The 25,180-nt window shown below is 42.6% G+C and overlaps 2 protein-coding genes across 4 annotated transcripts in view; one reads left to right on the top strand and one right to left on the bottom strand.

Moving 5' to 3' along the window:
* ANKRD27 (ankyrin repeat domain 27) overlaps window positions 1–14,220 on the top strand; it is a 55,343-nt gene extending 41,123 nt beyond the window's left edge. For all 3 annotated transcript variants that reach the window (XM_064722936.1, XM_064722935.1, XM_064722937.1), the window contains exons 21-29: window positions 244–288; window positions 3,203–3,325; window positions 5,143–5,340; window positions 6,394–6,513; window positions 6,992–7,153; window positions 8,537–8,645; window positions 10,099–10,180; window positions 10,715–10,787; window positions 12,548–14,220. In XM_064722936.1, the coding sequence (XP_064579006.1) occupies window positions 244–288; window positions 3,203–3,325; window positions 5,143–5,340; window positions 6,394–6,513; window positions 6,992–7,153; window positions 8,537–8,645; window positions 10,099–10,180; window positions 10,715–10,787; window positions 12,548–12,823 (1,188 nt within the window). In that variant the 3' untranslated portion in view covers window positions 12,824–14,220. The remainder of the gene's footprint in view (window positions 1–243; window positions 289–3,202; window positions 3,326–5,142; window positions 5,341–6,393; window positions 6,514–6,991; window positions 7,154–8,536; window positions 8,646–10,098; window positions 10,181–10,714; window positions 10,788–12,547) is intronic.
* Window positions 14,221–14,932: 712 nt separating this feature from the next.
* On the bottom strand, window positions 14,933–19,720 carry PDCD5 (programmed cell death 5). Its single transcript, XM_064723393.1, has 6 exons — window positions 19,572–19,720; window positions 18,063–18,103; window positions 16,918–16,979; window positions 16,391–16,482; window positions 16,162–16,233; window positions 14,933–15,883 (listed from the first exon to the last, which is right to left on the bottom strand). Exons 1-6 carry the CDS (start codon window positions 19,635–19,637, stop codon window positions 15,836–15,838), a joined length of 381 nt encoding a protein of 126 aa, XP_064579463.1. The 5' UTR covers window positions 19,638–19,720; the 3' UTR covers window positions 14,933–15,835.
* Window positions 19,721–25,180: the final 5,460 nt, after the last annotated feature.

Genomic DNA, 25,180 nt, shown 5'->3' with positions numbered 1-25,180 from the left:
ATTTAGATAAGTACTGTTTAACTGAGCAGGTCAGAGATCATCAAATGGCCACAGGCCTTGTACAGATTCTCTGTTTCATAAAGGAGGAAGGTTTTTCCTTCACAGCTTTATCAATAAATATGAAATGGGCCAGCAGTAATCCTACTGCATGAGCTTAGGAGGTTAGCAAAGGACACAGGATTTTCTGTGTTCTGCTTAATACCCATACCAGCAAAGCAAATAAATAATTTTCTTCATATATAGGTGGAAAAACTCCTGAGAGCAGTTGCTGATGGAGATCTGGAAATGGTGAGTAGTAATGTGGCTGTTGAATATTATTGAATTCCATTTATCTCACTCAAATTGAGGAAGTTGCTTGTAAGTAGTATCAAGTGGAGAATGCTTTGGGTAATAATCTCATGTAAAGAGGAAATTCAGGTGACACAGAGATGCTATTTGTGGGGCACACAACAACATGGAGTTTAGATTTCACATGGATAGCAGATGATATAATAATACCAGTTTCAGATGTGATGTTCTGTAATTTGTGGTACCACCTGTCTTGACTTTCTTTTATTTATTATTGCCTTTATTCCTTAAAAAATGAGATACTTCCAGTGTCATTCTACTGAAAAATTTAAGATGACATGGGAATCTTTAGGAGTTTTGCTTTTGGAAATGTGTATAAGGCTGTAGATTTCTTGATTTTCTGGTAGTTCACAGAAAAAAAAAAACCATAAAGCTGTGTGAGAATGCAAGTTTACTCTGCTGGGTGCATGTTCTGAAAAATCTGTTTGGGTTTGGTTTGTACCAGGAGTAGCAAATGCCAATGAAGCCTCATAGAGTCATCAGAAAAGAGAAAACTCATGTTACAAAATATGTGCCATGTTAATACTGTTTCTCTTATGTTTTATTCCACTGAGATGATGGAAATAATTTATCTGCTGATAGAGCAAAGAACTGTTCAGTTGATGAGTAAATTTCATTATCCTAGTTTACAATGTGACTTATATTATAAGTAATTATTTCCAAGCCAGCCCTTTAGTCATTTCAAGAAGCAGTAACATGTGCAATGCTGGTATTTGCCATTTTCCTGGCCAGTGGTAAATGTGCATGTATTACAGTTCACTTTTCACCCACTTTGTGAAAATCTGAACTTCATCAAGAAAATTAAATGCAGTGCTATAACTTGCTGGGAAATTAGTATCTAGCACTGCTCAATAGATACCAGCAATGAAAAGCATATAGAAAAAAATCATATAGAAATCCAGTCTGTGCATTCAGATGACAGAATCACCTTCTCTTTTGTGGCTTTACTTTCCTCATTACCGAAGTTCATGTGAAGCTGTTCAGAAAAGGAGAATCATCCAGCTGGATGACAAGTGTTATAGATTGTATATCTATTAAAAAACCACAAGTATTTAAAAACTCTGACCTTGTTCTGACAGCCTGAAGTCTGTCTGCATAGGAACAGCCACAGCAGCCAGGTCATTAGGGCTGCTGTAGATGTTTGCTGTGACAGCCAACTGAGCTTTGCAAGAGGCATTAAAAAATGCTGTGAAACTGGAAGATTAAAAAAAACCAACACATTATTATATGATTGGTGTTGTCTCAGCACAGCTAGTGGATTTGGTGCTCTCCTACCCAGTCTGTCCAGTGGGAAGGATATGTGCAAATCTACCACAGAAAAAAAGCCAAATCTCTTGTCTGCAATAAGTGCTGTGGAGCAGCTGAAAGATTGGAGTGAGGGTGCAGAGACCCAGAGTGCTCAGCTGAGTATTCCAAAGTAACCCAGCAGTGTAAAGAACCTTTCAGGTGACAAGTTACCTGGTGAATGGGACTGGGCAATCTCCTGAGGTGGTTCACTGTGTGTCTGCCTGAAAGCACAGTTAATATTCTGACAAAAAATACCTTTAAACCAAGAAGAATGGCCACTGCACTGTAATTATAAAGAGATGGGCACAGGAGTAGTGTGTTCAGGTTTTTGGGAGGCACAGGTATCAATATGTTTGGAGCTGTGCAGTGGATAATGAGAACAGCAGTATTGGGCTGTCCCAGGAGGAAATCAATTGTGAGAGTCTTGGTGAGTCTGCAGGGAAAGGGGAGAGTGAAGTGACAGTTCTGCTTATTTTAGACATGTACAAATGGAGCAAGTAGTAAAGCTTTGCTGAGCTGGCCTTCCATAAACAGGCAGGCTTGAGAGAGTATTTCCTTTGTTCCAGAGAACAACATGGAGTTTGCAGGGAAAGCAAACAAAATATTCTGTAAAAAACAGAATATCCCTTTTCAGGCTCAAGTAATGTTATAATTCAGAATCAGGTATAGGGCCCTTCCTGGCTTCCCAGGATTTGTTGTAGCTGCATGTGTTTAAGTGGCTGAGACATGGATGTGTTGTTTTCTCAGGGCTCAGTGGTGAGGAGCAGAACCTGTGACAAGTGTGAGAGTAAACAGAGTGGGAGGAATGTCTCAGAAATCCCACTGTCCCCATTCCCTTGGACTAGCAGCTGCAGAGCTCTTGGCTTGGTCCAGTAGTAATGGAGACTTAATACATTCACTGATAATTCTAAAATGTCTTTAGTGAAATTAGATTAATGAATTTCAAGGTAAAAATGCACTGCTTAAACATTTTTTTTCATTGAATGAAATGTAATGTAAAATTTAAATGCCCTAAGCATCACTGTTTGCAGATTGCACATGAATGCCCTGACCCCTAAGGCTTTACTGAAGGGCCTCTCTGTCAAAAATGAGGCACTGCACATTGAGGAGAAAGGGAAACTGTCCAAGCCCTAAGTGACAGACCTAAGGAAAGTCAGTGCCCCTGCAAAGTTTTGGGTATCATTAAATGTTGTCATCCTTGTCATTCCTTATGTTCTTTAAAGCAAAAGATGAAGCAAAATTCACATTGATATGAGCTGGCACAAATCATCTGAGCTGCAAGGATGTGGAGTGTTTGAGAGTGGGTGAGCACTGCAGTTGTGATTAGGCAGCAGGAAGTCATTTATAATTCACTTCACTGTACTTGGAGAACTTCCTAGCTGCTTTGTCAACAATAACACTTGATTTTTTAATTTGGCCTGTGGGCAGCTGATGGCAGGAGGTGGCTGTGTGCTCTCCCTGAGAGAGTCACAAGTGTGTGTTTGTCAAATCTGACTTGTCCACATGTGCAGATCTGGTAGGACATGGAACTTTGGGACTCTAAAGAAGGATTTGCTTTTTATGCCAGGTCCGTTACCTCTTGGAATGGGTGGAAGAAGACTTGGAAGATGAGGATGACACAGCCAGTACATCAAAACCAGAATTCTGCCATCCATTATGCCAGTGCTCAAAATGTGGGCCAGTACAAAAGGTTGGAATATTCATTCTGTTAAAAGAATAATTTATATTCTTGTAATGTAGGTTTTTGCTTCAGGGAAGTAACATTCATATTGCCCAGCACCTCTGTCTCTCTTCTAAAAAAAAAATTAACTATATACAGATTTTCACACTTCATCTGATGGTATGAAATTGTTCGTTTTTAATGGAATTGTTGAAAATGTTGGATACAGGAACAGTGTTCATGGACTTGCACAATGTCTAATGGATTGAGAAAGCTTCACAGTTTGTTTTTAGGATATGTGGAGTGCTGTCAGGAAGGTTTGGGCCACTCTGAATAAACATTCATTCTTTTCTAAGCCTCTGGTTCTCCTCAGTTTACACTGCCACTGGCCCAGCATATCTACTTACCTGTTAGTAATCAGTTCAGCAAGGAATACCTGCTAATCCCAGAATCCATGTAATGCTGATAAAGTCTTTTTTTAATTGCATGGCATCTTTTCTACAAGCCATATCTAAAGCCTCTTCAGAGATCTGAAATAATTACAAAGACTTTCTTTTCAGTTGCAAAGATTTTCTTCCCCCTAAATTGCCACACTCTGTAGAATAGAATGAGGCTTTACAATGCACTCTTTCTGTGGTTTTTTTTGGTTTGTTGTTTTTTGGTTGGGGTTTTTGGGAGTTTTTGTGTGTGTATGTGGTTCTTGTTTTTTTTTTTTTTTTTTTTTTTTTTTTTTTTTTTTTTTTTTTTTGTTGTTGTTGTTTTTCATAAGGAACAATCCCAGCTTTTTGGAAATAGGAATTCCATAACTTGCCTTCCAGGAGGTGTCTGAGGGGGTACCTGACTGGATAAGTCATTGTATAATAAACCTAAGTACAAATTTTCAGTTCATTGGCTGCTTTGGGGTTAACAGCACTGTAAGATGGCTTAACTTCTGAATTCCCCACTGCCACCACACCTTAATTTTGTGCAGTCTTAGAGTGTTCTATTGTCCTCCAAGGCTTCACCTTCACACCGTGCTTTGTTCTCTGGTAAGGGCTGTCCCTGTGCCCTCGGGACAGGGATCAAGTGCTGAAGATGCCAAAGCTGGAGTCCACAAAGCTCATTTTATTGCTGGCAGGGAGGGGAATGGCATTTGCTGTGGAATTTACTCCTCTGCTGAGTGAGAAGAAGAAGGAACTTGTTAATTAATCCTAACCCCTGTGCTAGGCAGGCACACGTATAAAGCACAGGATGGAAGGCTCTGCACCACTGTAAATGCCAGGCAGGCACAGATTGCAGGAGGAGTGAAAGAGGATGTTCTGTACAGCTGGGTAAACTGTCCTCCAGGTGCTTTCCTTATCCTGACTCCCCAGGGGAGTCTGTTCTCTGGGCCACTCTTGCTTCCAGGTGAATTAAATTAATTTAATTTGTATCCTTATTAACCCAAGCTTCATGTAGCATTGAGGTGTTTATTGTCTGTTTCAAAGAGCATAAATATCTGTATAAATGAAAGTAAGTTATTAACACTGTCTCATATCCAATATGAGCATTCTAACAGCTGTAGTTTTACCTCTCTCTCAAACTGTGCTGCTTTAGCCTCTTCTTAATACCATGAATACTTGGCCTGGAATTGCTCTCCATGAAGTTATCAGGTTGGAAGAAAAGAGATAATAAAAGTAATTATCTGTTGAAAAATACTACCAAGCTGCTCTTCTTCACTGACTAATTCTTAAGGTTTCTAATTGGGCTCTAGCAGAATTTCTTGTAATGCCCATCTGCCTGTTTTATGTGAACTTAGCAGGTATTTGGCTATTTCATTGATTAAAACAAAGCCTGATTATAGTTTTATTGTGTGCTCTCCTCAACAGAAGTTTTCCAAGATCTGTGCCAACGGGCTGGGGGTGAATGTTTCCAACCAGGATGGTTTCACCCCCCTGCACATGGCTGCTCTGCACGGGCACAGCGAGCTGGCATCGCTGCTGCTGCGCCACGGCGCCAGTGCCAGCGCCAGGAACACACAGCTGGCATCTCCCCTGCACCTGGCCTGCCAGAGGGGACACTCCCAGGTAACCCTGCCTGCCCCTGAGCTCCCTGGCACATGGAAAGCTGCCTGGGGAAATGAGCAACCACACTAAGCCAGGAGCAGAGAAAACGAGTTTGGCGGTTCTGGTTTTTGTTTTCAGCGTCTAAAATCTCCAGAAGGAAAAGGGAACTTTGAGTTGAAATCGTTTCAGAAGACACCTTTTCTTTATGAAAGCATATATGGCTTATTTAAGCATGCATGACTTAAAATACTGTTTAATGCAAGGGGTGCAAAATCCTTCGTTGTATTTCAAATGCTTTAAACATCCCTTGTGCAGCTGAATCTTCTGTGAGCATTCCTCTGTACCTTCTCTGGGTTATGTTTGTGTCTTGATATCTTCAGAAGCCACAGTACTAAATACTGTAGATTCAACTGTTACTGTACTTTCAACTCCTTACTTAGATCATGAGGCAGGTGAAGTTTTGAGGCAGCAGATAACTCATCCCTCGCTTCAAGTCAGGGAAGCAAGTCAATGAAGGAGAAGCATGAGCCCATGGGGGGTGTGTGTCAATACAGGACAGAGAGTAAATGAGACAGGAAAATAACAAACAGGAAAAAGCAAGGGGGAAAAGGCAAATGGAAAGATGAAGAAAAGCAGAAAATTAGGAAAATTAGAAAAGCAGAAAAGTATTTAAAAATAAGGAGCTGAAGACTGCAGGAGGGAAAAGAAGAGGCTGTTGGAAGTGATAGGAAGACAAAGTACAAGAGAAGCAAGAAAAACCAAGAATACAACTCAGAGTTGTAGGCTAATTTGTGGGATAGTTGTAGATTAGTTCATGGGGTAATTACAGTATAAAGAACTTCTTCCAAGTGTTGTGATGAGTTTGGAAAAGGGTGCTGCTGCTGTGGTGGTTTGGTTTTGATGTTTTGTTAAGTTACTGGTTATATTTGTTTTTCACACACCTTGAATTTTATTTTCTGGCCTTTCTTGTAGTTCCTTACATTTTTCTTTTTAAAAGTGGGTGTTAAATTATGAAAATTAGTTTCAGTACTCCTACTCACTAAGTAAGACTGAAGTTGTTATTTCTTTCAATAGGTGGTAAAGTGCCTGATGGATTACAATGCAAAACAAAATAAAAAGGATATATATGGAAATACTCCCTTGATTTATGCATGCTTGAATGGTCACTATGAGACTACTGCCCTGTTGCTGCAGGTAAGATCACTGCAGAGTGTTCTGCTGGTATTTCTCATGTGATATCTGTACTTACCAATACTCAGGATCAGTATTTTTAGTTATGCATTTCTCTGTCAAAAATATCTGGGGAAAGAAATAAGAGTTTTAATCCCATCCCTTCAGAGATGTTAGATAAATTTTAGATTAATATTACCTTGCTATTAGATAAATATTACCTTGCTATTGTACAGGTAGCTGTTTTTATGGAACTTCTGTGTGGCAAGTGGCAGGGATTCTGTCACATAGGGTTGGGGATTTCTAAAGTATCTCTAAAGCTTGGAGTATGTAATAGAGATATGCAAAACCAAAATGCGCTGGTCCATGAAACCGTGGCTGGGGGACGGGGCAGTAATGTGGCCAGGCGGGTTCTTGTGGCTCTGGTGGCGCAGCTGCCCCGGGCCCTGCGCAGCTCTGGGGCTGCTGCTCCTTTCTAACCCGCTCTCCCTTTGCTGTGCAGCGCGGAGCCTCGGTGAACCTCTCCGGCAGCAGGGGCAGCACGGCTCTGCACGAGGCCGCGGCGGGAGGCAGCGAGGCGCTGGTGGCGTTGCTGCTGCGGCACGGGGCCCTGCGGCACCTGCGCGACGAGCGCGGCTGCACCGCGGCCGACTGCGCCGAGCCCGTGAGTGCTGCAGGGCAAAGGGCCCTGTGCTGGCACTGCAGGGCTGCACACACTGAGCTGCACCAGCTCCTGGGGGGATAAACACTGACATGCTGCTCATGAGTGCTGCAGGGCTGCACACACTGAGCTGCACCAGCTCTTGGGGTATAAACACTGACATGCTGCTCATGAGTGCTGCAGGGCTGCACACACTGAGCTGCACCAGCTCCTGGGGGGATAAACACTGACATGCTGCTCGTGAGTGCTGCAGGGCAGGGCGGGGAAAGGGCCCTGTGCTGGCACTGCACACACTGAGCTGCACCAGCTCTTGGGGTATAAACACTGACATGCTGCCTGTGAGTGCTGCAGGGCTGCACACACTGAGCTGCACCAGCTCTTGGGGTATAAACACTGACATGCTGCTCATGAGTGCTGCAGGGCTGCACACACTGAGCTGCACCAGCTCTTGGGGGGATAAACACTGACATGCTGCTCGTGAGTGCTGCAGGGCAGGGCATGGGAAAGGGCCCTGTGCTGGCACTGCACACACTGAGCTGCACCAGCTCTTGGGGGGATAAACACTGACATGCTGCTCGTGAGTGCTGCAGGGCAGGGAAAGGGCCCTGTGCTGGCACTGCAGGGCTGCACACACTGAGCTGCACCAGCTCTTAGTATAAACACTGACATGCTGCTCCCTGTGCAGCCTGGCGATGGTGCTGCCTGTGAAGCCGGTTGGGTTTCTAGAATAAGTTATCCTAGACTAAAAGGATGGGTCTAGAAAGAGTGGAAATACAGACCTAAATAAAATGAACATTAAAATCTCTGTAATGGCAGAGGGAGCAGAAGTTGGATGTAGGCAAATGAACACCTTGCACTGATCAGTTGCACAGAAATGTTCCTTTTCCCACCCATTATCTTCTGCCCTTCAAGGCTTTTAATTTCTTTTATCTTGCAATAGATCACTCTGACCTTCCCCTTTATTAATAGCAATAACATTATATGTAATATTAAATGATACAGAATTATTTCACTCTTTAAAGGACTCCTTAATGTGCTTAAATGGCCTCTGAGATGTAGCTTAATGACCACAAAATTCTGTACTGAATCAATTTTGGTATGTATGTTACCATTTAAACTGAAATTGGCTTAACCATAAGTAATACAGCTTAAAATAAAAAGTCAGGACTCCAACATCATCACTGCATTACAGTGTAACTTGTGGAACACTGTTTTTGCCCTACTCAGAATGATATAAGTTTGTTTTTATAATGAGTTCTTTTATGTGTGTTCTATTGATTCATAGAAGCATTAATTAACACACTCTGCACAGACTGAAATACTAAAATGTACTGTTGTTTTTCTTTTTCTTTAATAATGGTGAAAATGGAAACTTTTAAAATGAAGAATTCAAACATCATGAAGTTGCTAGAAGCAGCACCAAGCTGTTCCCCCACATCAGCAGAGGGAGAGAAGGAGAGTGAGCAGCACGTTACTGGCAAGATAAGGAAAAAAGGTACCTGTGATATTTCCAGTGGTGTGAATAAAAAGGGATTTAGGAATTCACAGGTGACTATATCAAATATTTGATGTAATTGCTATACATACAATAATAGAACAATTCTTTTTCATATTTATGATAGGTAACACCTAAAATACTTTAACTAAATGCAGCAGACTTTGTATTCTACTCATGACATTGCTTTAAACTTAGTTTTCACCTACTTTGGGGTACGTGTGTGAATTTTACCGACAAAAACATTTAAAGGTAAAAACACACCACATTTGAGATTATATAACTAGCCATGTAGGAGCTGTGCATTTCAGTGCAAAGCAAAACAGATTTAAGTGACTCTTGGGTGTCATTTATATGACAATTATATTGTCATATAAATGCCACCCAACAGTCACTTAAATATTTATATTGCCCTAAAACAGGTCAGGGAGTGACTCTTTATTATTCTCATGTTTTGGGACAGAAATGAGAGCTGCAGAGGTGACTGTGAACCTTCCAGCACAGTCTGCAGAGGACTGAGCAAGTGGCAGGAGGGGCAGTGACAGCCCAGCTAGGCTGCAGCAGGGCCCTGGTGCCTTGGGAAGGATGAGTTACCATCCCTTTGATACCTTGTATCTTGCAGTTTAAACTCTGACCTTCCCCTTTTTTAATAGCAATAACATTGTAAGTTGTATTCAATGATGCAAAGTTATTTCACTCATTAAAGGATTTGACACATGGCCCTATCTTAATGTGCCTAAGCAGCCTCTGAGATGGAGCTTAAGGAGCACAGATTCTCCCTCCTCACCTCTCACCCCCAGCTTCTGATCTGCCTCATCCACTGCTCCCATTATGCTGCCTCAGAAGTTTCTCAGGTGAATTTTCAAGTTCACTGCCCTGGGGATGTAAGAAAAGCTGTGCCCCCTGAGCTGGACAGCTCAGCAAAGGACCTGATGCCACCAGGGCTGTAGAAGGAAAACAGGGAAGCTGCAAAGCAGGAATCAGGGTAGATGAGGAGTGGGATTGCCCATTTCAGCACCCATGAGTTTTCAAAGTAACTCTTGCTTCCTTCCCTCAGAAAGATTGTGAATGTCTGCTTAACAGAAAATCACAATTAATCACAGTGTGCTGACACCTAAAATTGAGAATAGTTCTTTCAAATATTTTGAATAGTTCTAAAAGAGCAATAGAAGATATGAGTAATACTAATGAAGAGGTGGTTTAGCATCTGTGTGTTAATTCAGGTTGGTAAAAACTGAATTACATTCTCTTCAGAAGCTTGGCCAGTTTTATCTGAGGAAGAATGGTTATATCTGCAACTTAAACATTTTAAAATTTCCAAAGATAAATCACCACTTTAATTCAAGTTAGCACTGTTATAGTTTTATGTTCAATTTCAAATCAGAACTGTGTTTTTTAATTCCTAAGTGAGACTGAGTTGTAATTTTAGCTGCCTATTCTTTTAAACCCCCAGTGCATCCTAAGCCCTGTGAGAAAGCCGATGATCCCGTAAGCAGACAACTCCAACTGGTCCAATCAATTAACAGATTTAACAAGTAAGCACAGAAGCTTGCTCAGAGTGGGTTTGCTGTTTCCCATACGCAGAGGAGAAGTGCAGCTGCTAACAAAGGCCCAGAGTGGCTCAGGGCTGGTTACTCCTGGCATGGTGTTGTGCCAGTGGGTGTTAATCCTGCAGGGCTGGCACGGCCACATCCCCAGGCAGATGTTCTGGGCATGACAAGCTCACTGGGGTGGAGAGGGAGGGCTTGAAAATGTATCTAAAATTGGGATTGCACTAATACTTGGTGTACCATCAGTTAAGCATTTCAGAGCCAGACTGCTTAAAAATACTGTAGTGGTGTTCACTCCTTGGCTGGGTTTTGCTCAGTATCTTTTTAAGCCCTAATGTATATTTCGTAGTAAAATACAGGGAATACAAGCAGGCTGCAGTTCTGGGAAGGTGTTGTCAGGGAGCTGCCTCTCTGGTGAGACAGTTCCACCTTGTGGAGCTTCTGAGAGAGAGAGAGGCTTTTATGGAAGGCTTATGCAAAGACATTTAATTTCTTTGATTTCTTTAAAATCTTCTTTAGAGAAAAAACGTTACGGAGAACAATAACAAGAGATAAAAGTGTCCCTAATTTTGACTATCACTTATTGCACCAGGTAAGTGGAAATACTTGCTCAGATTTTTCTTATATTACAGCAAATGTTTGTTTGCTCTGCTGTCACTCTGGGTACATGTAAGAGAAAGTTTACTAGTGGTGGTTGTTGAATCACAGAAGTTCTGACCTGTTTGCCAAATTGCTCGTTTCATCATTGTTCAAACTTCAGTGGTGCTTCTATGACATCTCTTGAACACTTCTTTCTTTTGAATCTCCTAAACCTCTTATTGCAGGTTTCAACTATGTCTTCTTTTCTGTGTCCTGTCCACCAAAACCTAGAACTGAAAAACTCTGCAGCATCTTGGAGCTGTATCTTGCTTTGGCAAGAGAGACATTTTTCAGTAGATTGAAATTGGGGTTTGCTTTGAAAGAGAAGGCTGTTTGCAAGGGTGACAGCAAACTGCATTTGCATTGGCAGCTGTGACACAAATGTGTGTGATAGATTCAGCTTTGCTTGGGGTGCAGTGACACCCACACCAGCTGCTGGATGCTGCTTTCCCCAGAGCTTGTGCTCTTCCTCCTCCTTTGCACTGGCTGTGACTCTCATTGCATCTTCTGCTAGGCCATTTTAGAACACTAAATCAAGAGAAAAAATGACCTGTCCAAAACAAAACAGTTTTTACCAGGTTAGTCCAGCAGCTGCCCATCACTAGACTGACACAGCTTGGAAATGCAGACTCTGCACCTCATGTCCTTCTGGAAAATGGAATTCTCTTCCTTTTCCTACAGCCCTTAAAAGGCTGAGTATTTGCCAAAAGCCTTGAGAACACTAAATTAATTCTATAATGCTGTAATATTTTATTAATTCTTTCTAAACTATAATATTCCACTACTTAACCTGGGATTTACATTTTATAACTGTGGATCACTGAAGGCAGTATGTCATTTCAGTACACAGGTGTCAGAAAACTAATATGTGACCCTGATACAGAGCACTCCAGCTCTGTTCTGTGCTTGTGAGTTCATACAGCTGTGGCTGAACTAATTCATGAGTCCCTACAGCTCTGAATTGTTAGTGGATTTAAATGTTTGTGGATTTAAATAACCTCTGTCTGCAGCTTTTTCAAGACTGTTGCCATTATTTCAGTTGAAAAGCTACTTTCTCCTTTTGTTCTTGTCTTAGAAGATCTGTCATTAGCATGCTTGCATTCTCTTTATTTCTTCTGGCAATTTTAACATTTGCAGAGTGGCCAGTAATCCAGACCAGCCACCCCCACTGTACAGCAAACAGAAACAGGAGCAGGTGTGGAAATGGAAGATATGAATAGTTGGGATGACCAGAAAGAGGCACTAAGGGGATGGAGAGGGTGGGTGTCTCTCCCCTGACAGGTGACCTCTGGAAGCAGGGAAAACTAAAACTGCCTTTGCCTTCAGCAGTACCTGGGTCACCTGTCTGTTACTACTGCCACTTTTCTTAATAGTAAAAGAAATGGCTGTGAATTTCAAGTGCATTGAGACTTGCATTACAAATGGTGTTTAGAAGAGCTGGGATGCTGTTGGGATAGTGAGGTGAAAATAAGTTTTGGAATGTCAGTTTTCAGGTCTGGTACTGATGTGTGTGTAGCCTGGGGCAGGCTGGCCTCTTGTTTTCTCATATGTAGCCCAAATAGAATTACTCTCTTACAAAGTATGCTATTTTAAATCTTGGCTGTGTTCTCAGTGTCATGAAATTCATGTGATAATAAAGTTCAAGAAACAATATATTAATGTTCCTTCTTAAGAAAGCAGATGCTTTAACCTATCATTTCTCTCTCCTCACAGATGGCTATTAAAAGCTTTGATAAAAGCAAATTAAGATCTGTTGGAATGCTGGAGCAGAGCACAGGTCAGGGGACGGAGTCGGGGTGCAGCGGTGAGTTTGTGGAGGATGATGATGACACGGCAGCTCCTCCCCGGAGTCAATTACTGCAGCGCAGACACACGGTCACTGTGCCACTGCCGGCAGAGGGCAGCGACAGCGACAGCGGCTCCTGCAGCCCGGCGGCCCCGGCGGTGCCGCAGTCCCCGCACTGGCAGGGCTCGGGTTCACAGCCCTGAAGGGAAGCACGGATCGGAAGCCCGGAGCTGAGGAAGTTGTGCTGTGAATTTCGGTGGCCCTTCACTGTGTGTTACTGTCGGTGACATTCACACCCCCAGCTCAGAGCAGGCACAGGCTCTGCAGCACGGCTGGAATGTTCTGGCACCTGGGCCTGGCTCCTCTGCTCGTGTTGGAGGTGACCACACAGCCAGATCATTGCTGATCTCACTAACAGGGATGTAAAGGGGTAAAGACAGCAAAATTACTTTCCTATTGTTATTAAAAAGTTCTATGTAACAGTAAACCAAATGAAACCCTGTATTGTATTTTTCAGCCACCCACTTTGTTTTAAAAGTCTTTGAATAATTTTTGCATTTTCAGTTTTTATCACTACATTCAGAATTAAATATAAATATATTTATATATATAAAAAGATATATTGGATAACAAGGTATTTATTGCCAGAGGTAATTGAAATGTCTCTATTTTTATTGTAATGTTACAAACCATTATAGTGTATATTTCTGTATATTTCAGTAGCTGGGCAAACAACGGTCCATAACATCTGCATTACCAATGTGAAGGGATGTAATCCTTGCCAATATCTCAGCAATGCTCCCCTGTACTGGAGCTGCGAGATCAGGTTCTTACAGAGGAGCCAAGATACTGGGGAAAAGTGGAGAGCCCATGACAAAGCTCAACTTTGGGCTTGCTGTTCACAGCCTAATAAAAAAGCAGAAGCAAGCACAAGGTGCTGCTTGTGTTTTATTGTAGCATGCATTTAAGTTGCTTTTCCCCTCCTCCAAAGGAAGTAATGCAAAAATGCACAATTACTCATGATTCTGATCCTGAGCAACATCCACAGACAAAACTGCTCCAGAGCCTGCTCTGGGCTGCTGTTAAAGAGGGAAATTGCCATTGTGAAAGGTACTTCTCACCCCGGTGAGCACTGGCTGGAAGAGGCCAAATCCTGCCCCATTGCCAGGGGAGAGCACTGAGGAACTGAGGGAACCACCCAGGGGCTGCTTTTACATCTGAAGTTCATTTTCTGCTGTTCAGTTATGGGAGGCCAATCTGTAAATAGCACAAGCCAGGTTTTGCTGTGCAGGATTTTTTTATTCTTTGCTCATCACATGCAGCTTGCATTTTATTTCATGAACTATTTGTATACATAATTCTCTTTCTTTTAACTGTGGTATTAGTAAATTACCTGGCAAAATACAAAGCTGGAAGATAAGAGTGCTGGGTTTTTCAGATAACTTTTTAATCTAAGAGGTAAAATGTCAAATGACATTTGGATTTGAGGGTAATGTGTTTATTTTTCTAATAATTTATGAGTTCATCTGATTTTCTGATGTGCCTTGGATTTGTGCCAAATGATGGAAAGAAAAACTAGTAAAAGAACTCTTAAAAATGCCATTTCCTTTGAGTGCTTTTGTCCAAGCATTGAGTCTATTACAGATTTTTCTTGTTTTGTAGGCATTTGAAGACTTTACCTTGTGTTTACTCCTGGATTTTCCTTCCTCCTACATTTACAGATAATTTTATTAGGTTGTGTGGTTTTAGATTTATGCACAGAGGTGTGCAAAATAGAACTGTTAGTGAAACTCAGCATTTTCACATAATCTCCTTTTCTAGTTCTGTGTTCAAATTTAAAAAAAAAAAAAAAGAATGTTCAGCTATTACGAGTCAAAAGACACAAAAGGAAAGAGGTAAAACAGGTTTTTCCTTCTTGTGACACTATAAAGATGACTCAGAGTAAGTCATTAGTCCTTACCTGTAGCAAGAATAATCTACTATAATCTAGTAGACTATTATAAATCTGATTTCCAAATTACAGAGTGAGAATTTTGCTTGTGTTTTATTGTAGCATGCATTTAACTAAATTATTCTTCAGATTTCTCAACCATATAGATAAGAACAATCAGTTCACCAAACTTTGGCTTCCCTCAGTAAGGGCTGTAAGTCTGAAGAAATTTGGCACACTCAGGGTATCACTAAAGCTAAGGCATCCTAATTACAAACACAGAAAAGCAAAATGCAGAGTCTAAACCAAATGAAACAAAAATAACAAATGTTTTGTATTTTTAACCACATTCAGACAAGATGAAAAACACACCCACTAGTGCTCACTTGAAACCAGTTTATTCTGTTCCAAAAACAGTGCAGTTGGAATCATACACGATCCTGTTAAATTATGTCAGATAGGGGGTTGTGGTGGGAGAGTTTATCAGCACATTACAGTATTCATCCTACTGATTTCCATAACCATATTCTTGAATGAAAGCACAGCACAAGTTCAGTTTCACTTTAAGCATGCAGGAGTTGCAGAGTTTAGGAAAATGGTCTGTGTTTTTTTTCCAGGTAAGAAAGTCTCCAGCCATCTGATAAAAGTGGAGGTAGTTGTAAGAATACACGATAGCAGGTGTCTGAACAGTGCTGTGTGTGACACAGTTAACTTGCTTTGTGTGAAAGCCCAGGAACTGACAGGGGAACAGTTCAGCTGTTTGCTGGTAATGCTTCTTTACACAGACTGCCTGACAGGAGTCCCTGACCCAAACACCAGTTGGATGCTTTCATTTTTAAATTTCCAGTAAGGCCTTGAGAGGCGGTGGCTGGCTGGGCAGGCATCCTTCAAGGGCTCAGGGAATCTCCTTCCCAACACTTCTGTGCCAGTCTGGACACACTTTAACTCTGAGTGCCTGTGCCCTGTCTCACTTGGCTCCTGGGCTTGCAACCTCCAGTAACAGCAAGTTAAGTGTGTGCAGTGGCTGAAAGCAGAGCTTACAGTGAGGAAGGGGCAACAAAACACTCATGCTAATGAAGCCATGGGGAACCCCACACTGCTCAGGCCTCTTATACTACAAAACTTTAAGTTATAAAATCCCCCTTCTCAGATTTATTTTACAAGTTATTTGTTGGCCTTTTATAATAATAAAAAAAAAGTCAAGAAGCGTAAACATTTTCAGATCTTGCATTCTGCCTGCTAACAGCATTTTTCCAGGCTATTGTTTGGCAGCCTTACAGTAGTATTAATAATCATCCTCTTCATCAGAATCCAAGACTTTCCTTCTGTTGAACTAGAATGAAATAAAGTGAGAATTGAAGGGTGATGGTGGATGCAGGCTGGCACAAGCCTTTCCCAGTCCATGCACGTGGCAAGGAAGGCCCTGCCTGGCCCAGGGCACAGGACAGAGCTGGCCAGGCTGAACACACCAGGCTGGCCCCAGACTGCTCTGATGGAACCCAGCAGGGCAGGGCAGGAGGTGCAAGTCCAAACTTCCACCCTGACCTGGTCCCACCGTGCAATTCTGCTGCTCTACTTTATACAACATTACACTTAGGAAACAAAACTCACCTTCACTGTTGTTTTCTTTTCTGTTTGCTGACTCACTTTTTCAAGAATTTCTATCAAACCTTGTTCTGATACCTAGGAAAGTCAAACAAAATGTGGATAAACACACTCTGAGAGTATCAAACTGAATTGCCATTTCCTTTCTTACAAAAGGTTTTTGATGGAATTATATATAGAGTCAGTTGGGTTTAAAAATAAATATATGTGAGAAAGAATTATGAAACATACTCACCTTTCCAGCTAGCTGTCCAAATCTTGCCATCTGTATAAGATAATTCTCTACTGCTTTTGCTTTGTCTGGTTTCACAAGTGCTAAATTGCTTACTGCAACAAAAACAGGCTCTGTTCATTTGGGGTTAGAACATTCTCCAGTACCTTCACTAGTAACAAAAAAGTGACACATGTCCCTAGGAAACAATCTTCTTCATACCAGGGTCATGAAATAAATTGAAAAAGGTATTTTCATTTATGCCAGGTACAAGACAGTTACATTTCTTACTTTTAAATATTTGCTCCTCATTAAACAACTTTGACTCTCCATATAACTTATTCTACTAATTTAAATAAAACCCAAAACATTAACATAATTCAGATACTCATCAGCCTCTCCCTGCTAATCACTGATATTGCCAACTGAAAAGCTGCAAGTTTTATCTTCTCAGCAAAAGCAGTATTTTTCTAGTCTGGCCTCTGTACAACACACTTCTGAGGAGTCACTTAGCTGAGTATTTTTTATGAGGAAGTTACTTGGATACTCACATCTTGCACGAGCTGCTTGATCAAGAACTTGAGCTAAAATAGTATTCCTTATCTCTGCTTCTCTGTAAGGCAAAGTGAGGCACACATTAAAAGTGGGATTTCAAACCCCTAAAATAACATGCACAGAACAGCAAAGCACAGAAGATTTTTGATTCATGGAAGTGCTTCTTGAGGTCACTTCAAACCTCCCATTTACATGGTATCTTTTACAGCATTTCCTGTCCTGGAAATGTCCTTTTCTTATGGACATTTCCCATTTCCCATCACTGAAGTTACACAGCTGGCAACATCTTCCAAGAAATCAAGGTGGAGTTTCATCCTTACACCTTCTCACTGCTCATGATGACATTTTAAGAGACAAAAGCTGTGCTACTCTTTAGAGCCTGCATTTATCCATGTGGAATTCACTCCATGGTAGAATAGGCACAAGGAACTGTCCATGCAATTCCAAATCCAAAGCAAAGCTCATTTGTGTATTTAGAACTTTCACATGGAGATTTCACTAAGTCTCCATGTATTTACAATATTTGATAGAAGTATCTGCAGAACTGGAGCTTTAGTTCATACAGGTTTGGACTGTGCAAAGTCAGCTCTTCACACACGTGTTTACAATTTTCCCCTTAGCACAAATAACTGAACTGTTCCCCCACTGAGCTTCCAGAAAAATAATTTTGCTTCAGCTTTTTAAGTGGAACGGTATCCCAGAAAAATCCAATCAACTGGGAAAGGCTCTATCCCCTGTAATAGCAGCCAAACCCAACCCAAACTCAGCACTGACCAAAAGCACCAGTTTGGGAGGAGTTGTGGCAGCCTGCAGGACTTGGATGATAAACTCCTACCAGCCTGAGGAGCCAAGGTGGCAGTGGGAGGATGATGCTCCTCAGGGCACCCTGCTGCATCCCTGCAGCTCAGGAGGGCACTGAACTCACACAAGGGCCAGGGGACAATGAGCTGCTGCTGCTTCCTCATCAGCCCTCCCACCCCAGCAGGGCTCAGGCACTGTGGGCACGGCATGGGAGCCACACCTGCATCAGATCTTTGATCCATTTCAGTTCCTTTGGGGGTGGTGGTGGTTTCCCCAGCAACAAAACAAATGGTTAAAGATGATGAGATGCAAGACCAAAATTCAATAGTGTCATTCATACCTCTGCTTTGCTTCCTGTTGTGATGGATCAGCAGAGGGATCCTGAGGGAGGAGATCAGAGCAAATATCACAATCCAGAATCACTCCACACAGGACAGAAAGTTCAAATATTCCAGCAGTGTTGATGGAAGATAAAGCTGCCTGCTAAACCTGCTGCCCGTGGATGAGATCCTGGAAATGGGAATCTGCTGCCCCAGCACATAAATGTGCCACCCTCTGCTCTCCTCACAGCCAGTGCTGGCAGCAGTGGGTGAGCTGCTCCTGGGGCTGGGGGCAGGGAGAGCCTTCCCATGGCTCCAGGGTACCAGGCTGCCCCAAAGCCCAGGAAAGGGACAGAAGCATTACAGACCCATTGGAGTGAGTTAAGGATAAGTAAAACGAAACAGAACACATTCTCAGCTTGGCAGCTGAAATCCCAGAATCACAGAACCATGGAACATTCTGAGCTGGAAGAACCCACAAGGATCATCAAATCTAACTCCTGAAACCAATGAAAAGTTAATGAGGGGGTTCTACAAGAGTTGGTTCCTGCATTAAACACTAATACATATGAAAAACAAAATGGGGCAAATTTCCAAGTCACTATTACTGTGACTATTTAGAAACAAGTAACAAAAAACCAAAAAAACCTGAACTTTATATGGAATCAACACCTCAGATGTTACAGGTAACAATTAAGGTGTGAAAGCAGGATGGAAAACCACATATGGACAGGAAACAGGGATGGCTGGAGGTAGAGTTCCTTCACAGGAACAACAAAATTGACACTTCATATAAATCCATACATGGATTGTATCAGAGGATGGTGTCCAACTCCTTTGAGTGGTGCCCAGCAGAGGACAAGGAGCAATGGCCATAAACTAAAACACAAGTTTCACTTCAACACAAGGAAGAACTTCTTTCCAGGGAGGGTGGCAGAGCACTGGAGCAGCTGCCCAGGGAGGGAGTGGAGTCTCGTCTCTGGAGACATTCCAAACCCACCTGGACACGCTCCTGTGTCAGCTGCTCCAGGTGACCCTGCCCTGCTGAGAGCCTGGACTGGATGATTTCCAGAAGTTCCTTACAGCCCTAACAATTCTGTGATTCTGTGATTCAGCTCTGAAAACTGACATGGCTGGAAAGGCTGGGAAGGCAATCCATGGAATAGTGAGTGGTCGGGGGCGGGAACGTTCGTACTCCGAACCTCCCGGGGCAGGGGCGGAGGGAGGCGGCGGGGCCGGGGATGCGCTCGGTGCCGCTTCCAGCCAAAGCTCGGGCACGGCCAGGCCTCTTCCCGCTTCCCCCGGTCACGCACCCGCCCCTGCTCTTCCCCTCCGGCCCCCGAGAGGCGCCGAAAGCGCCGCGGGCGGAGGGGCAGGCGCTGCCTCACCCCGTGCTCGGCCCTGCCCCGATCCCCCCGTCCCCTCACCCCGTGCTCGGCCCCGATCCCCCCGTCCCTTCAGCCCATGCTCGGCCCCATCCCCCCGTCCCCTCACCCCGTGCTCGGCCCTGATCTCGCCCGTCCCCTCACCCCGTGCTCGGCCCTGATCTCGCCCAGCCGCCGCTGCCGCAGCGCCTCCAGCTCCTCGTCCGCCATGGCTGAGGCCGCCCGCCCCAGGCGCTGCCAATCCACCGCCGAACGCTGCTCCGCTCTGCCGCGCCCTCGCCAGGCGAGGCCAATCCACCGCCTATGCCCGAGCCCCCTGAGCAGGGCAGGGTCACCGAACAGGGGACGCAGGGACACGTCCGGGTGTGTTTGGGTTGTGTCCAGAGAGGGGGACTCCACACCTCTCTGGCAGCTCTGCCACCCGCAGTGTAAAGAAGCTCTTCCCCATATTGATGTGGGAGCCGGTGTTTTAGATCACCGGTATTGCTGGGCTCCACTGAACAGAGCCTGGCCTCATGTCGTATGGACTAATGAGATCCCTCTCACTCTTCCCCAGGCTCACGTGTCGCAGTCCCTCCTCATCACAAAGATGCTCCAGACCCTTCCTCATCTTTGTGGTCTCTGCTGCACCCTCTCCAGCAGTTCCTTGCCTTTCCTGAGCTGCCGGCGGGACCGGGACGGGACCAACCCGGAGTGCGCTGTGTGTGAGGGCACAGCGGGACTGGACCAGCCCGGAGTGTGTGAAGGCACAGCGGGACCAGCCCGGAGTGCGCTGTGTGTGAGGGCACAGCGGGACCGGTCCGGAGTGCGCTGTGTGTGAGGGCACAGCGGGACGGGGCCAGCCCGGAGTGTGTGAGGGAACAGCGGGACGGGCACGGTCCCGCTGGGCTGCTGGAACACCGAGGCTCTGCCGTGTCCCTTTGTGCCAGTGACTGCTACAGATGTCACCATGGACTGGTGGCCTGGGCTCTGAGTCTGCCACGGGCCCTCCGATTTCCCCAAAAAAGCAGCCGTGAGGACGCGATTCGGTGGATCATCCCACGGGAGCAGCAGGGAGTGGCGCTGCCCCCAGCTCTGCTCTGCTTTTTGGGGCTCCCCAAAAATGCCTCGTTGTGCTGAGCCCCCCGCTCCGCAGCTCGGTCCACAGTCTGCAATGGGGACTAAATCCTGACCTGCAGCCACGGCCCTGTCTCTGGAATCAAATAGAAAAAATTTGATTTTTTCTACACATTCCCCAAAAAATTTGATTTTTTCTCCACATTCCCCCAAAAAGCTGACAAAGGTACTGGCCTTCATGAGACTGGGTACAAAGACACTTTAATACCGTCAAAATAGCAATGCAGCTATTACTGGCACTCTCATTTAATAGCTTCAATCACGTTTAAAAAGGAATTCCACACCTCAAATTTCAGCCTTTTTTGTTGATTGGTCACACTCTTATTACAGGCTGTAGGTTTTCCATTCGTACTTTAAGATTTAATTTACCTGAAGAAAAACCTCAAAAGCTGTTCTGTCAGGATGAATAAGCCACAGCTCCCTTATCACAGGGAAAATAAATATTTTTTTACCAAATATTTCTGGTCTAGTTTTAAACAGTAACAAAATGTGTCAAGTGCTTACTTAGTGGAGTGAATTTATTTTGGATGTTTTCATGTCGCACCTTCCAGATGGACCACAGGAGCCCATCCATCCTGCCTGGAAATCTCGCATCCCCCCTCGTGTTCTGAGAAGCATGTTCAGACCGATTGAAAATCAGGGCTGTTTTGGCTATTTAGCGATTCAGAAGGTAGGATTTGGTTTGTCCTTCCCCTTGGGCAGCAGAGGGAGCCCTTGTTCTACACAACAGTAACGGTGCTCATCGTTAAACCAGAAAACAAAACAAAAAATTGTTCGGGTTATTTTTTGGTTTTTTTTTGTTAGGTGTTTTTTGTTCTGTTTTGGTTTTTGTTTTTGTTGTTTTGTTTTTGTTTTTTTTTTTTTTTTGCCGCGCAGTATGTTCTCCCAGATGAAGCTTTAATCTATATCGTACATCTCTGCTGCTGTAAATTCATGCTCCATTATGCCACCATATGCTTGGCCTCGCTCAGAGAAAGCTGCAGTAATCCTAATACTTCATCTCGCTTTATAGACATTTGTGTTGCGGCTTTCACTGCATATTGTTTGCTCACACACTTAAAGGTTATGTCTTAATAAGTTGTTCTGGGTGAGTTTATTAGCAGGGAGCTGGCAGCTGATGAGTTTTTGTGTTTTGAGAAGGTGTCGTAGTTATTGCCAATTACGATGTGAGGCTCAGGGAGCAAAAGAGTTTGTGGTTCATTAAAGAAATCTGGAGGCAACAATGCTTTAAGTTGTGTGTTGTTTTTGGCTCCTCAGATGCCTGGTTTGTTTTTCAGCTGCTCCCAGGTACAGATCATTCCCTCTGCAAACAGGGCAGCTCTAACTGCACAAGCATGGAAGGCTGGACCAAGGTTTTTCAGAATCAGTTGAACTATTTATTCTGTTCAGAACCTTTAGTTGTAATGCAGAAATAGTGGATTCCTGAAAATTCTCAACATTTTTGATATATCCAGAGAATTCTGTGTGTCATTTATATTGATGAAGGATGATAAACAGAAAAGAGATGCTTTAAAAAGACTGGTTTTTCTATTTTTTAAACTTATACTCGGTATTATTTAGGAATGTCAGCTGCCAAAAATGCTCAGTATGAATTGCTTTGCAAGTAATAATGCCTTATGTGTAGATTAGTAATTCAGCAGAGTTCTCAGGACTACTTGAGATATGTAAAAATCTCCAGGAGATCACTTTCAATAAGCAGGATCCTCCACAAGTCCTTTGAGACTCAATTTCAAACACTAGAGGGATCAAGAAAAGCTGCTGATTTTTCCCCAAGGTTTTAATCACTATAAATGGTGTCTTTATTTAAGTAATGCTCACACTGACCTCATTATCACCCTTGGAATGACACCATATTAGAGTCATAACAGAATGCATGAAAAAAGTCATGAACAAAACATCTCATTCCTCAAGCAATTGTAAATAAAGCAAAATATTGATGGTTGTGACAACACTCTGCAAACTCTGTGTTTAGCTCTTCTGCTTGGAAGATACACTGGAAATCCTCACTTGAAGAAATCCTTGGTTAGTCATCTCTGGCCTAAATTAAAATTTTAAGAAAAATTAGGAAGATTTTTCCACCTTACAGAAGCTGAAGTAAGATACTATAAGAAAAGTAATATTAAAAAAAATAAAAATTGAATTGCATTTGATGAGAAAGAAATTAAGAAAAATTTACAGCAAGAGTAGAAACTACAATCTTCAATAATTAACAGTGGTTTTAAAGCATCTAATTAGTAATTATACAATAACACTGTGCCTGAAGATGGCTACTGAAGCCATAGAAGATTTCCCCTTTAATTTCCATTGTCCCATTAACAAACACACTAATGCAGACAAGGATTATTTGCAATGCAACACTCTGAATGGTGCCCCAGCAGTGGGCTCTAATAAATAAATAAATGTTCCTGAGAATCATTGTGCCCAGGCTGGATCATGGCTTTACAAAGGGTTGTATGCAATAACAGCAAAATACAGTAGAATGGATTTGGAAATAGAATGATGGCCATGTGTGAAGAGATCTCAGATTGTAAAAGACAGGAGTGAGAAAAGGAAAAATATTACTCTTTACAGTTTTATTGACAGACTTTTAAATTAGATTTATTTTCAAACACTAAATAGCAAATGTTTTGTAGGAACATAATCCATATAGTGTCATCAGATGTGAGGAGCACATTGAAGTGTTTCCTTATGCTATATATATATATATATTTAAAGATTTAAAGTGGGATACAGAAGCTGTGATTGTATCTTACAGATTTCAGCAGGAACTGAATTGGGGTTTAAGTTCAACCTGCAAACTACTTGAGTTCATGTGTAATTTTCAGTCCACTGAAATAACTATATATATATATATATATATGTGTGTGTGTGTGTGTGTGTGCATATTTCCTATTTTAGTTTGCCATCACTCATGGTTTGCTCTGCTACACAGGTTTCCATAGTTATTTTAACCTGGCTGAAGCCATTAATGGGATTTTTATTGCTATATAGATATATGCTCTTACATCCTAATTTTTTAGAAACATCTGGTTTGAGGTTTTTGTTGCATTATCAAGAAGTAGAACACGAAAGCCTTTGAATTTTTTGGCTAAAATCTTATACTTCAGGTTGTTAATTCTCCTTCTGTGTATTGTACTTGTCCCATGGGAAGCAGCTGTGTGTAATGAGCTGGAGCACAGCAAAGCAAATGAAACAGGAACTCTGCATTATCAGCACACACATGAAGTGAGAATGGGCTGTGGTGTGGCTGAAACCAGTTCCTGGTTTTCTTTTGGAATTGTGATATTTTCCTCTGACAGGATTTACCATATTGTTAAATTTCTATAGTATTAAGCACTTAGTCACTTGTTTGTTGGTTTGGTTAATGAGGAATGCTGACTGTATTGCTTTACTGTCCCTTCCTAAAGACTTTTTTCTCATATTTCAGTTCAGAGTAGGAATTAACTTGAATGGGCCAACTGTAACTGTATTAACAGTTTAGAACCATTGCATTCAGCTAAGCAGGTCAGGCACTGCCTATGAGAGATCAGAATTGTCTTTTTTCCTTAGCTCTCCTTGCAGCTGGACATTGCTTGCTCTGAAACACATTTCCCAGCTCCCCAAAAAATCTGAACTATGAATTACAGGGAGTAGACAATTTAGAATTATCCCTCTAAGTTAAAAGGAAAGCAGTTGCTGTTTCCAGTAGTATTATTTTATTTGATCTAGTACAGAGATCTAGTAGTACACAGTTACACTAGTAGTACACAGATACACATAGGTCTAGTACATAGATATCTAGTACAATTAGATACTCTCAGTTTTAAAGAAGTGTTCATTTAGGAGTTTTATACCTGTCCCTACATATAGATGTGGAAGTTTACCCTTGTTGTCCATGAGAATTATTTTTGCTTAAAACAAAATCAAAACAATCTGAAATTAACCCTTCCATATTCTGTAAACTACATTAATTTGAAGCATGGCTCTATTAAAAGATACTACTGTGTAAAAAAGAGATGCACTAAGCCAGCAGTTTCTCCTGGTAGTAACAGACAGGAACTAGTGCTGGGTTTTTACTTATTTTTGTAAATGACACAGGTATGAGATGCACCAGATTATTTTTTTTCACTGTTAAGTATTTATTGCATTCCAGCTATGAAATTTTGCTGCAGCCTATGGAAAAATGTCTCCTTGAAAAGGTCTGCAACACTATTGGTTTCAATTATTTATCTGGGAGACCATGGAATAAAAGAAGCACATTGATATTGAAGTTTCCCACTTTATCTCACTGTTTCCCCTTTTAGCTGCTGTTTCAATGAGATAAAAAGAGAGACAGAGGAATAAATGGAGGGCAGATTGCACAGAAAGCTAGAGGGGGGTGATTGAAAGACTAGAACAGGGAGAGAAAATGTGAGACTGGGGTAAAAAGAAGTGTTTGCTCTTGTTTTTTTGTCATTTCCTTTGCTGAAGTCAAGGTGTGCTGAGAAGGCCTCAGCTGACCTAGCAGAGCTTTGGCTGTTCCACAATGCTGAGAGCAGTTATGGGAGAGAGGAGTGGAGTCGGGCAGAATGGAATATCCTGAGTGTGTTGTGAGAAAAGCAAGGAGCTGCAGCCTGAGCCCTGCTTCACCTGCACTTATTTCCAACAGCACTAAACAA

Source organism: Zonotrichia leucophrys, chromosome 11 (assembly GCF_028769735.1).
Source record: "Zonotrichia leucophrys gambelii isolate GWCS_2022_RI chromosome 11, RI_Zleu_2.0, whole genome shotgun sequence".
Classification (NCBI taxonomy): Eukaryota; Metazoa; Chordata; class Aves; order Passeriformes; family Passerellidae; genus Zonotrichia; species Zonotrichia leucophrys.
This window is presented reverse-complemented; position numbering and strand designations above follow the sequence as displayed.